The sequence below is a fragment of the Ceratotherium simum genome, chromosome 27, assembly GCF_057802395.1.
Source record: "Ceratotherium simum simum isolate JZ-2026a chromosome 27, ASM5780239v1, whole genome shotgun sequence".
NCBI lineage: Eukaryota > Metazoa > Chordata > Mammalia > Perissodactyla > Rhinocerotidae > Ceratotherium > Ceratotherium simum.
The window spans coordinates 4871110-4883329 of NC_141926.1; the positions used below are offsets into that span (position 1 = coordinate 4871110).

General features: G+C 49.1%; 1 protein-coding gene across 2 annotated transcripts in view; it reads left to right on the plus strand.

Moving 5' to 3' along the window:
- PRDM15 (PR/SET domain 15) overlaps nucleotides 1-10784 on the plus strand; it is a 69061-nt gene extending 58277 nt beyond the window's left edge. For both annotated transcript variants that reach the window (XM_087418056.1, XM_087418057.1), the window contains exons 22-24: nucleotides 4280-4360; nucleotides 6495-6704; nucleotides 7965-10784. In XM_087418056.1, the coding sequence (XP_087274182.1) occupies nucleotides 4280-4360; nucleotides 6495-6704; nucleotides 7965-8444 (771 nt within the window). In that variant the 3' untranslated portion in view covers nucleotides 8445-10784. The remainder of the gene's footprint in view (nucleotides 1-4279; nucleotides 4361-6494; nucleotides 6705-7964) is intronic.
- Nucleotides 10785-12220: the final 1436 nt, after the last annotated feature.

Consider the following 12220-nt stretch of genomic DNA (forward strand, 5'->3'; position numbering starts at 1 on the left):
CCCCACCACGCTGGCTCGCGGATCTGTCTCCTTTTGCACACCGGGGACTCCTCAAGGCATGGCCTGGGTCTTACCTTCCCCCCGAATTGCAGTGCCTGCACATAGGAGGCGCTGAATGAATGAATAGAATAGAAGAGCCTCAAACATATTTTTTGCAAAGGTTATAAATTATATTCTCACTGGAATTACAGCAAGACAGAAGTACAACCCGGCCCTCCTCCCCCGTTCTCCCCTTTGGAGTAACTAATAAAATGTGCAGAACGGGGAGCCTCCGCGTAGTGTTGGGGGGTTGATCGCAGGGTGGCATTGAGGACCGAGAGGGAGCAGTTGTAGAGGCTGGGAGACCCTGGCTTACCTGGAATTTTGTTCTAAAAGTGAGTCTGGGGCATTAATTCAATGTGCCTTAAAAAGAAGCCAACTGAAAAACAAAACTAGAAGAAAATGCAGGTAAATAGCTAACAGATCACTGAAAGGGGGAGACTTTCTCAGTGTAAAAGCAATGAAAGAAGTCTCGAACAAAAACGTCAATCGATTTGACTATGTAAGCAACGTAACACTTAGAACTTCTGTAGGTCAGAACAATGAACAAGGGCAAACTGAAAAATATGTGTAAGATATTACTGTCGTTAACAGATATAAACTTGAACCATTCAGTGAGAAGAACAGGAGGAGCCCAGTGTGTACAAGGAGAGACAGTTCATGAGAGAGGAAATACACGTGATTAAAAAGAGGAAAAAGTGTTCAACCTCACTGAATCCCAGAAATGCAAACGATAACAGTAGAAGGTGCCGTCCTTCATCTGCTGAATTAGCCGGAGGGTTTTAGATTGAGAATGACGGTGCTGGCTGATGAGTCTGGTGCTCTGCCGCTGGATGTCCTCCTGGAGGGCGGCATGACGGTCTCTCCAGGGCTTGATCAATGGTCGTTTGGACCCCTCAATGTCCAGCAAGAGGAACCTAATTAAATTAACAGTAGTTTAGCAATGTGCTTGACTCTACGAACATGTTCACAGAGAATTCTAAGTAAAATTGTGAAATGCTCATTGCAAAAAAGCAGTATACACTGTGCGTATATTGTTCGTGTATATATAATATACGTCATGTACGTTGTACGTGTGTATACAGCACTCACCTATAAAAAATAAATTGATTTAGGTGGAAAAAGAAAAGAAGAAAAGCTTGCAGAGTGGTTTTCTTGCGGTGTTGAAGTTATGGATAATTTCTTATTTTCATATTTTTCTTCATTTTTAATAATTTCCTTTAATGAACATGAATTGCTTTTGCAATTGTGAAAGCACAGTCTGCCTTAATCTTTTCCTTCCAGAACCTCGCCATGTTCTCCTCTGCAGCCCATTCAGGTCCACTCCGCGGTGCAGGGGGTCACCATCTCTCCAGTCCTCCGTGGGGTCTGACATGTGGGGCTGGGGTCCCCCAAACTGAGCTCTACTTACTTGCTTCCATTTTCCCCTAGTGGCCAGCCAGTGTGTTCCCCTAGGAAGACAAAGTCGGGGAGCAGGAGCCTGAAGTGTCAGTGTCCACTCAGCTGCCCAGTGTCAGCCAGCACAGCGTCCCCAGGGTCTCAGGGCCCAGAGCAGACACTGCAGAGGGACCCAGCGGCACATGATGAGTCTGAAGTTTGAGCCATTTCTGTTCCTGTGAGGGTTTCTGTAGTTACACGTGTTAACAAAGGGTGTGCAGGCCGGTTTCTGCAGGCTGGCCATGTGATAAGCGTTGCTGGTGGAGAGAGAGAGGCCTTGCTGGTGCAGAGCGAGGTGCTCAGCAGACGCTTTCGTGCAGCGAGTCCTCTTGCGGGGTTCATGATCGCTTCCTAATTGATCACTCTGAAAGGTCGCCTTTCTGCGCTCTGCTTCGGAACCTGGGGCTGTGATGACCCGTCACCCTCTCCCCTCCAGCACGCCCACCCGGGCGGAGCAGCGGACTGGAGGGAGGCTAGCAGACAAAGGGAGAAGACAGTGCTGCCGGGCTCTGCTGGCCTCGCCCGCTCAGCCCCTCTTGTCTCTCCAGCCTGTCGCCTTTCTCTCTGGGCCATTCCTTTGAGCATTTCGCTGTCATTTCGTTCTGTGTTGGTTCAAACAAATACATGGGTAGCATCTGCTAGTGATGAACGCACTGCGCCAGCCAGAGGGGTGCGTTCCTACCCTCCTAGACAAGGCAGTCCAGGGTGGGAGGGAAGTAGACGGAAGGAAAAGTGATTAGAGAGAAGAATAGGTGATGTGGAGGAGGTGCCGCGGACAGCAGAGACGGGGCAGAGGACGAGGCGGGGAAGGGACTCAGGTGGGCTCTGCTGTGGGGCCTGGCTGCGTGAGTGTGCACGTCAGTGAGCCACGCAGCCCCCCTGTTGGTACTGAGCAAAGCCTTGGTGGTGGTGGGGTCATTGGAGGCAGACTAACACGTTGTTAAGCATAAACTATTCACATATTCGTGATCTTTCAGAATTGATACTATTTTATAACTTCAAGGTACGGTCTTTCTGCTTCGAATGAATATTATGTTGAAAAAACTTAAAGCACAGAAAACGGTTTTCATTTATGGTCTTATCTCCTAATAAGAGTAAAGCCAATGAATGCTTCTACGGTTGTTCTTCTGTGGCATCTGCTTCCAGACTGTGTGACTAGGACACTGATGATCTCAATGCTGGTGATGGTGGTGGTGGTGGTGGTGGCAGTGGTGATGGTGATGGTGGTGGAAGTGACAGTGATGGTGGAGAGGATAGTGATGTGATGGTGGTGGTGGCAGTGTTGGTGATGATGGTGGAGGTGGTGGTGGCAACAATGATGGTGGCGGAAGTGACAGTGATGGAGATGGTGGAGGTGATGGTGGTAGAGACAGTGGTAGAAAACATGTCAGTGGCATCTGGCTGCTTTTCCTCAGTTTTGCAGCATCACAGTCACATGTGGGTCCTCAGTGCCACCCTCAGTGTTTATGTGAACTTAAAACCTACACCGCCACCTTCGTTGGCCATTCTTTCAGAGGAGGGCCCAGCACTAGTCTTTGAACATAGATCCAAAGGGCAGTTTCCTATCATCTTTCTTAGATGAGCCCCACCCACCATGTATCGTCTATAATTTCCCACGTTTATTTTCTTTAGTTGAGCAAAAATGTAAAGATGCTGCCCAGCTGTTTGAAGAACTCTTACACACGGAATCTCATCGTTTTTTCTGATCTTGTATAGTTTTTCCACCGCTAATTCCCTTTTTTTAAGCAGCTCACCTCTGTCACGCCTCCCTAGGATATTCAGTTCCCTCTCTGCACTCGTGTCCCGTTGTCTCCCGCATAACTGAATTCCCTTAAGGAATCACAGTAACAAGTACAACTGGCGTGAGTGGGTTCGTGGATGAGAGTCAGGGGCAGGACCCCCTGAACTGTCAGGCGGGGACCGTGTGGGCACACGAAGAGTGCGCTTCGGCCTGAGGGTCTGCGTGCTGAGGACCGTTCAGTGTGGCTCACGGAGGGACGCAGGGGCGGGGGTTCACGTCATCACAAAATTGACAAGTCAAAGTACCTAGATGTGTGTCAAGTTAAAAAGTAAAGTGGTGGGGCCAGCCGGGTGGCGCAAGCGGTTAAGTGCGCACGCTCTGCTGCAGCGGCCCGGGGTTTGCTGGTTCGGATCCCAGGCGCACACTGACGCACTGCTTGTTAAGCCATGCTGTGGTGGCGTCCCATATAAAGTAGAGGAGGATGGGCACGGATGTTAGCCCAGGGCCAGTCTTCCTCAGCAAAAAAAGAGGAGGATTGGCATTGGATGTTAGCTTAGGGCTGGTCCTCCTCAAAAAAAAAAAAAAAAAAAAAAGTAAAGTGGTTAAGGTGCAAATGTCTCATTTTTGGTGATTCCTTGCGAGTTTACTGTCCTGTATCTTATCCCATCTGCTCTTGGTTTGAAATAACAAGATTCACTGAAAATTCACTTTCTGCAAGCACATTAGTATGGGGCAAAAAGGGGAGGAAATGGAGTCTCCACCCTCGGCGGGGTGGGGACATGAGATGACACACAGACAGGTGCAGGGAGACACCACCGTGTGTAGAGCAGAAACTTGAAATGAGCGGCCTGGGATGAGAGAAGGACCAGCCTGGATGGGGTTCTGGAAACAAGGTTTCCCCGTCAGTCCTGAGCAGAGCTGGGTTGGGTATGCCAGGGATGTCCCTGAGGGAAGGATCAGAGTCTGCTGAAGGCCCGTTGGCTGTTGGGGTCCTGCCTGCCGTGAACCTGGGCTGCCCTTCGAGTGCGGCATCCACAGCTCATGCCCCGTGCTCACTCATAGGTCCTGGCCGTGAGGATCGATGACCTGGACCACCTCCCAGAGACCACCACCATCGATGCCTCCTCCATCGGCATCGTCCAGGTGAGCAGGAGCAGGCCCTGCAGGGTGCGTGATGTCAGCTGGGAACTTCTAGATAAGCAAACACCTGCTGAGTGGGACCCAGAGGCTCAGCCAGGTGTGGTGAGCAGCCCTCGGGCGAGCCCCCGGAGTCCACGCCCTGTGTGTCCCGCTCATGTCACTCTTGGTTGTTTTGGTCGCTCTTCTCCCCAAGAGCATTTTAGTTTCTGTAAACGTTTCTAGAACTTCGGTTTTCTTAATACCGATGTTATCTCATTTTGGAGACTAGATAGTATATTAGATTCTCCAGAGATTTATTTTAAGGAATTAGCTCACATAACTGTGGAGGCAGGCGAGTCCAAAATCTGCAGGGCAGGCTGGCAGGCTGGAGACCCAGGGAAGAGTGGATGTTGCAGCTCGAGTCTGCAGGCAGAATTCCCTCTTCCTCCAGGGACCTCAGTCTTTTTCTCTTAAGGCCTTCACCTGATTGGATGAGGCCCACCCACACACAGCAGTAAATCTGCTTTACTCAGTGTCCACTGATTTAAATGTCGATCTCATCTAAAAAATACCTTCACAGCAACGTCTAGACTGGTGTCTGACCACACAACTGGGCACCCTAGCCCAGCCAAGTTGACACTTAAAATTAACTGTCGCACACAGTTTCCAGAAAAGCTTGGCATAATTAGATTGTTATAAGCAAAATCACTTTAAACATGTTAGATAAACTTACTTTTTTTTTTTTTGTGAGGAAGATCAGCCCAGAGCTAACATCCATGCCAATCCTCCTCTTTTTGCTGAGGAAGACTGGCCCTGGGCTAACATCCGTACCCATCTTCCTCCACTTTATATGGGACACTGCCACAGCATGGCTTGACAAGCGGTGCGTCAGTGCACGCCTGGGATCCGAACCCGGGCCGCCAGCAGCAGAGCGCGCGCACTTAACCGCTACGCCGTGGGGCTGGCCCCGATAAACTTACTTTTTAAAGGAATTTTTAGTCGGTACCTCTATAAAATTTTTTTTTATTTTAAAGAGACTATGTCACACTCTCATTTTAATTTAAAATCGCATTTATGCGTCTTTGGTTTGAATTGGTGCTTTGAATGCAGTGCTGGGTGGCTGGGTGGTCCTGAGTGAGCATGGCAATGCCCGTGCCCCGCCTCTCTGCAGTACCCCGGGGAGCCATGACCACATCCACTCTGATGAGGGCAGTCCCACAATGGCTGTGCCCTGGCAGTCTTCCTCTGGGTCTGTCTGCCTCTGAGTGGGACCAAGTCACGTGGGATGGCACCGGAGGCTGGAAGGGGTGGTGGGTGACCAGGGTGGAGAGCCTTGCCAGCCACTGATGCCCACTGGCCTCTGTGACGCTGATTGAGCCCAGCCGTGGGTCAGAAGACTGGCCACGGCACAGCAGCTCACAGAGGACCCCATCTGAGGTTGCCGTTACAGCTGTGCCCTAATTGCTGTCCCAAAGGAGATGACCATACGGGTCCTGTGGACAAACCCATTTTGATCCAAGATTGTTTCCACAGTGAATTTGGTTCAGCCTGGGGATGGGGACCCTGATGGGAAAGCATTTGAGCTCACCAGGCCTGAAACAGTGGCTTAAACAAATTCATTTTTAGACATATTTATATTTGAGCACAAAGTATGGCTTTTTTTTTTCCTTTTTGTGAGGAAGATCAGCCCTGAGCTGACATCCATGCCAATCCTCCTCTTTTTGCTGAGGAAGACCAGCTCTGGGCTAACATCCGTGCCCATCTTCCTCCACTTTATGTGGGACACCACCACCACATGGCCTGACAAGCGGTGCATAAGTGCACGCCCGGGATCCGAACCCGGGCTGCCAGCAGTGGAGCGCGCGTACTTAACCGCTACGCCACGGGGCCAGCTCCCAAAATATGGCTTTTAAAAGTGTAATTTTTATAATAATTTCCTTCACTTAAAAAACAAAATAAAACTGAAACCAACAGGAACTTGTCCCAATCCTTAGAAGTACAAGTAAGCAGACGAGCTGCGGTCACTCTGTTTCCTGTGGCAGCTCGGTGGCCCAGGAGCCTCCCTGCTGCCCTGGGAGTGTGTTCGGGGACAGTGCTCTGGCTGCTGTGGGGACAGGACCCATCGAGCAGGCTGTGGCTGAGACTTCTCTCCCTGCAGCCTGAGCTGAGCCTGGAGCAGGAAGACTTGGCGGAGGGGAAGCACGGGAAGGCCGCCCGGAGAGCTCACAAGAGGAAGCAGAAGGCCGAGGAGGAGGCGGGGGCCGCGGGGCCCGAGGACGCCGCCTTCAGCGAGTACTCGGAGAAGGAGGCCACGTTCACGGGCGGCGTGGGAGATGAGACCGACTCCGCGGTGCAGAGCATCCAGCAGGTCGCTTTATTTCTTGTGCTCGAGTCAGGGGCCCAGTCCCTCCACGAGAAGCAGCTGCCCTGGTGCGGGGGCCCTGCGTGTGCCCCTCCATTCCCTGTTCAGTGTGCCTGGTGTCCGGGGGCGCTCTGTGGCTGCAGTCAGCACACATCCTGCTTTTCCCCTAAGCATTTTCCAGTTTAGATCTGGAAATCACACTTGGCGTTGTGGGCAGCAGCATAACGTTCTAGGATGTTAAGGAGGGCCATCTCCCCTTGTTTGGGACTTGGGTTGTTGCCGGTTTTGGGAGATGACAGATGGCCTAAATGTGTTCCTTTCTTGTGGGAGTGGGGCCCCGTGCATCTGCCGGCCATCAGGGAGAGCCCGCCCCTGAGCACCAAAGGACCCGTCCAGAGAGGGCCGGAGGGCGAGAGGAAGGATGCACGTGGCTGGCCGATCCTGCTTCTTCAATGGAATCTTCCAGTTTGCTCAACCTTCATCACTTTGGTTCTGAGGCCCCCAAATCTTTCATTGGTGTGTGTCCGACACCGCACACTTCTCTTGACTCTGAGATGCGGATCCCGGTGGCAAACATTCCTGCGTTTCTCTGGCCTTTCATCCCTCTCCATGGGCGAGAATGCTTTCTTTTTTATTCATTAGCTGTTGATACTGCAAACTTGTTTATCGCCGTTTTTAGGTTTGTCGTTGGGGTTTTCATGTACCAACAGCAAGGCACTTTAGAGGAAGGAATGGACAATGAAGAATATGCCTCAGTATTTTTTTTTTTGGTGCTGAGGAAGATTTGCCCTGAGCTAACAACTTTGCCAGTCTTCCTCTATTTTGTATGTGGGTCACTGCCACAGCATCGCCACCAACGAGTGGTGTAGGTCCGTGCCCAGGATCCAAACCCAGGCCACCGAAGCGGAGTGCACCAAATTTAACAACTAGGCCGTGGGCCCGGCCTCGCTTCTCTCTTTTCATCATTGTTTTTCTCTGTTTCTTTTCCAGCCAGTGGAGTCATTTGTTTCTGAGTTCCAGCTAATGGCCTCTGTGGTTATGTCTGTATCTTGATTCTCTTTTTCACTAGAATTCTCCTTCTGGACAAACTTAACTTGGTTTCATCTTTCACCAGAAGACGTTTTGCCTCTCCTCCTTCAGGCCAGGCGTCTGGTTATCCCAGCATGAGGATATGGCCTCTGTCACAACGTGCAGCAAGGGAAGGTTCTTTTGGTCTCAGTTCTGTGGAAACTATTAATTATTTAATGCCGTGTGTGACTCTTCCAGGTGGTGGTGACGCTGGGTGACCCAAACGTGACCACTCCATCGAGCTCGGTCGGCCTGACCAACATCACCGTGACCCCCATCACCACTGCAGCCGGGACTCAGTTTACCAATCTCCAGCCGGTGGCCGTCGGGCACCTGACCGCCCCGGAACGCCAGCTGCAGCTGGACAACTCGATCCTGACTGTGACCTTTGACACCGTCAGTGGCTCTGCCATGCTGCACAACCGCCAGAACGACATCCAGATCCACCCCCAGCCAGAGGCCTCCAACCCACAGTCCGTGGCCCACTTCATCAATCTCACCACCCTGGTCAACTCCATCACGCCCCTGGGGAGCCAGCTCAGTGACCAGCACCCGCTCACGTGGCGGGCGGTGCCCCAGACAGACGTGCTGCCGCCCCCGCCGCCACAGGCCCCACAGCCGACGGCCGCCCAGCCCCAGGTGCAGGCCGAGCAGCAGCCCCAGATGTACAGCTACTGAGTGCATTGCGAGAACTCGAAGGAGAGCTACGGACAGGTTTCCCTTTGCGTTTTTGAGATTTGTTTGCTGGATACCAAACAAACAAAAAAATCACACATCACAATGTAAGTAAGGTTGACTTAGCTTTTGCAGAATGATCTCCAGGTCCCCGAGCGACCATTACCGTCTGTCAGCTTAGCTCCAGAAGTGACCCCGACAGGCCGGTGTAGACGTGAGCGGGTTCCGAGCTCTGCCTTAGCAGGCAGTGCATCACGGCCGTGGGCACGGCCCAGCCCCCCGTACACAACTTGGCTGATGGACACAGGGTTTGGGAAAGCAAAACGTACAGAGAAGCAGAATCATAAGAGGCGAGTGGTATGTTATTAGGGACGTAAGTGTCCATTTTAATTTTTCCTTTAGAACTCAGTTGTATGAAAATATAGACAGTCCTCAGATGTGGCAGCATGCTACGGTGAAACACGGTTTTCTCCTCGCTTCTGGATTTTTTTTGCAAATGAGCAGGTAGAAGTTGAAGTATCGGTTATTCTCTTCTTTGAATTTGAGTCAAGTCAAATTTGTGACACGACTTTGGGCTGAAACTACATGTGAGAAGATGCTCTGTGACAGCATCTGACCCTCCCCTGGGCTTCAGCTTCCTCACGGACAAGGGGTCACGTGAGGTCGCTGACCAAGGCATCTTAGTAATATAGTCCGTGAATCGATTTTCAGTATCGTTCTTTTTTTTTTTTTTAACTTGACTTCATTCATATGTTATATATTCAGGACTCTGTTGTGGCCATGTTGTTTTTTTATTTTCTTTTAACGTGCTAAAGTCGTTTGCACTGTAGGACTGTTGGTCCACGTTCAGTTCCGCACAACTGCCCAAATGCAGAGGGGCCCGCGGTGTGTGCAACAAGGCAGCCTCGTGCTGCCCCTTCTGGTGGCTCCTTCGGAGCCGTCTCAGGATTCTCTGCCATCCAAATATATTTATTATGGCTGAGGCTCAGCCAAAATCCCCTGAACTGAAGGACAGGGAAGAAATTCATGTCTTCTTTCTGTATAAACTTTAATTCCAAAGGTTGATGTGTTTCAAGACCAATTTTCTATAAAGATGTTGAACGAGCATGACTCTTTACAGTGGAAAAGAAAAGGTTTTTCTGCGATATGAAATACCACTATTTCTCTCCAGGCAGTGGTGACAGCAGAAGAGGTTAGTCCACTAAGTAGAAGCATTACGCCCCTAACAAATGAATGTGCTGATGAACAGCCAGCTCTGCCTCCCTGGGGCACGTGCTCTCATACGTGCGTACCCATTTCAGAGACAGTGGGTGAGGCTCATAGTGGGCAAGGCTCCTGCCTGCCGTGGAGACCGCAGCCAGAGCCAGCCTCCTGCTGCCCAGCCAGGGAAACAGAAGGAGGCGTGGGGAGCAAGGTTTGATTTTTACCCTCCTGATATTTTCTAACGCTGTCCAAATTGAAATGCTAAATTTGCCTTATTTTGTCCTTGATGACTATTCGTCCCAGACTCTGTGTTATTTGGGAAACCATCTTGAAGAGATACTGACCATGAGGCAGTAGTGGATAAATGAGGCCACGATAATCTTAGGCTAAGGATGATTTGTTACGCAGAATGCAGCTTTCTTAGCTCTTCACTTTATTGGAAATAGCGAGATTCTGAGGCTAGGGCTAGAATGTGTTTTGTGCAATACATGCCTTCATGAGCTAAGGAAATTCATCACCATGCAGCGTGTGAAAGGGTCTCAGAGTCCACGTCGTTCACACTCACAGCTCATTCATACACTCCCAGCTCTCACCTCTCAGGTGAATTCATAGTGGGAGATTGTTGGACTTTTTAATTTATGATAATTATTTTTATGTTATTTATGTATATAATTAACTGCTTTATACATAATAGTTTCATCAAATGAACTTGGGCTAGGGGTGATATATTTTCTAAAACATTGTCTCCGTTCTCCAAATAGAAGTGCTCCAGTTATCCATGGAATCATCAAGAGTGCCAAGGTTCCTAAGATATTTTTTTAAAAATCGCCGACAGTTTCTTTTTGCCTTTGCAGAATATAAAGGGCAAATGACCAAGTAATCCAAAAGTGATTAAACATCTCCTGGCGTTTAGCGTTTAATCCTCTTCCCTACGGAATAAAGGCCTTTTAAATCACAACTTTACTTTTTTAAAGAAATTGTTTTTGTGCCTGGAGTAAGAATGCACCGACTGTTTTTAAAGAACCTAATTTAGGTTGTGTGGCCCTGCAGTACTACCACTGTTCATTTAAATACACAGACGCATAATAATACTTCTTGTTATAAGTGAGAACTCTAAATAAAAATCAGATTTACACCTGAGTTTTCTGTAGCAATATTTGGTCTTAATGTTTTGGGCCACTTTCTGAGGCAAAAGAGGTTCATGTTGTTTTAAAACAGTTGCTATGAATTTGCATATAAGAAACTGGAGAACAAAAAAAATTACTACTCAGCCAACAGGGTCATCGACTCTAGTTTGTTCTGCACATATTTCACTGTTTACTGACGGAAATTGTTTCATTTTTTTAACTGATCCCTGATGCACAGCTGTATCCTTAGCAGGAAGTTAGATCAAGCCATTGTGGCCACCACGCTCTGTGAATCCGTCTTGGTTTTTCTCAGTTAATAAATCATGAGAATTTATTTTTGGCCTGTGAATTCGTGAAGTTATGTCACACGTGACAGTGTGAATTTGGCAGAGCTGGACCCCTGGGACCACATGAATCACAAGCTCCGTGGTGAGGAGGGGACCGGCCTCCGGGACAGCTCACATGTGGGACGTGCTGTCCGTTCCAGGTGCTGCCCTACTGTGTCCGACAGGGAACTGCTCTGGAGAATTCTGGGTGTGGAAGGCTGATTCACGGACCTTATGAGTTTTATCCAGTCATGGTGTCCAAAGGTGTAAAGCTGGTGGACTCCCAGCTCAAGGTGGTATCCGTGACTTTCCTGTGGGGTTCTGAAAGGCAGCAAGAATGTTTTGGGAAGTTGAGTGTATTTCATGTCCCATCAGTTTGTATGATGACCAAGAAAAGGTGCTGTGACCTGTGTTTTCGATTGCTGGCCCTCTGCTCAGATTGCCCGTCCCAAGTAGTTGACACACTTGGTGCATCTTGAGAACAGTTGTAATTCCTGCTGCCAACTCCATCTTGATTTCTCTCCAGTCCAGAAGCCGTGAAATGTTTGGATTATCTGAAGTATTCCCTGAGATAGCGAGCTATGAGAAGCTTCCACAGGAGTTAAAAAAAAAACAACAAGGCAACACAGAAGGTTCATGTAACCTTTTGGGCAAAGATTAGATCAAGAAAGAATGAACACAAAAAAGATGGGGAGCCAGTGAGGGGGAAACTTACAGCGTTTTTTGGGCAGGTGGTCTGGAAGATCCCTTATTTTATTGATCAAATATAAATTAGATATTCCGATTTGTTAGGAATGGTCATTTTGAAGTTATAAAGTACCTGAAATGTCATCCCGTCTTCTAAGAATTTGAACTATGAGGACCTTGTCTTAGATACATTAGTCATCCTTTAGATGGCATCTGGTGGCAGCTGTTTCTCAGTGAATGGCAGTCGTTCATTTAACATTCAAGAAATTGTGAGCACCTTCTTGTGTGTGCCAGATCCATGTGGTTCTCTTTGCACCCAAAGGCAACCTTTCAAAACACTCCAAAGGAAGAAACAGTGGCCGTTGTCGTTTATACACAGTTGATTCATCAGTTCCCCTGTGTGTCTTTGTGAAGCACAGATTACCGCATAGGATTT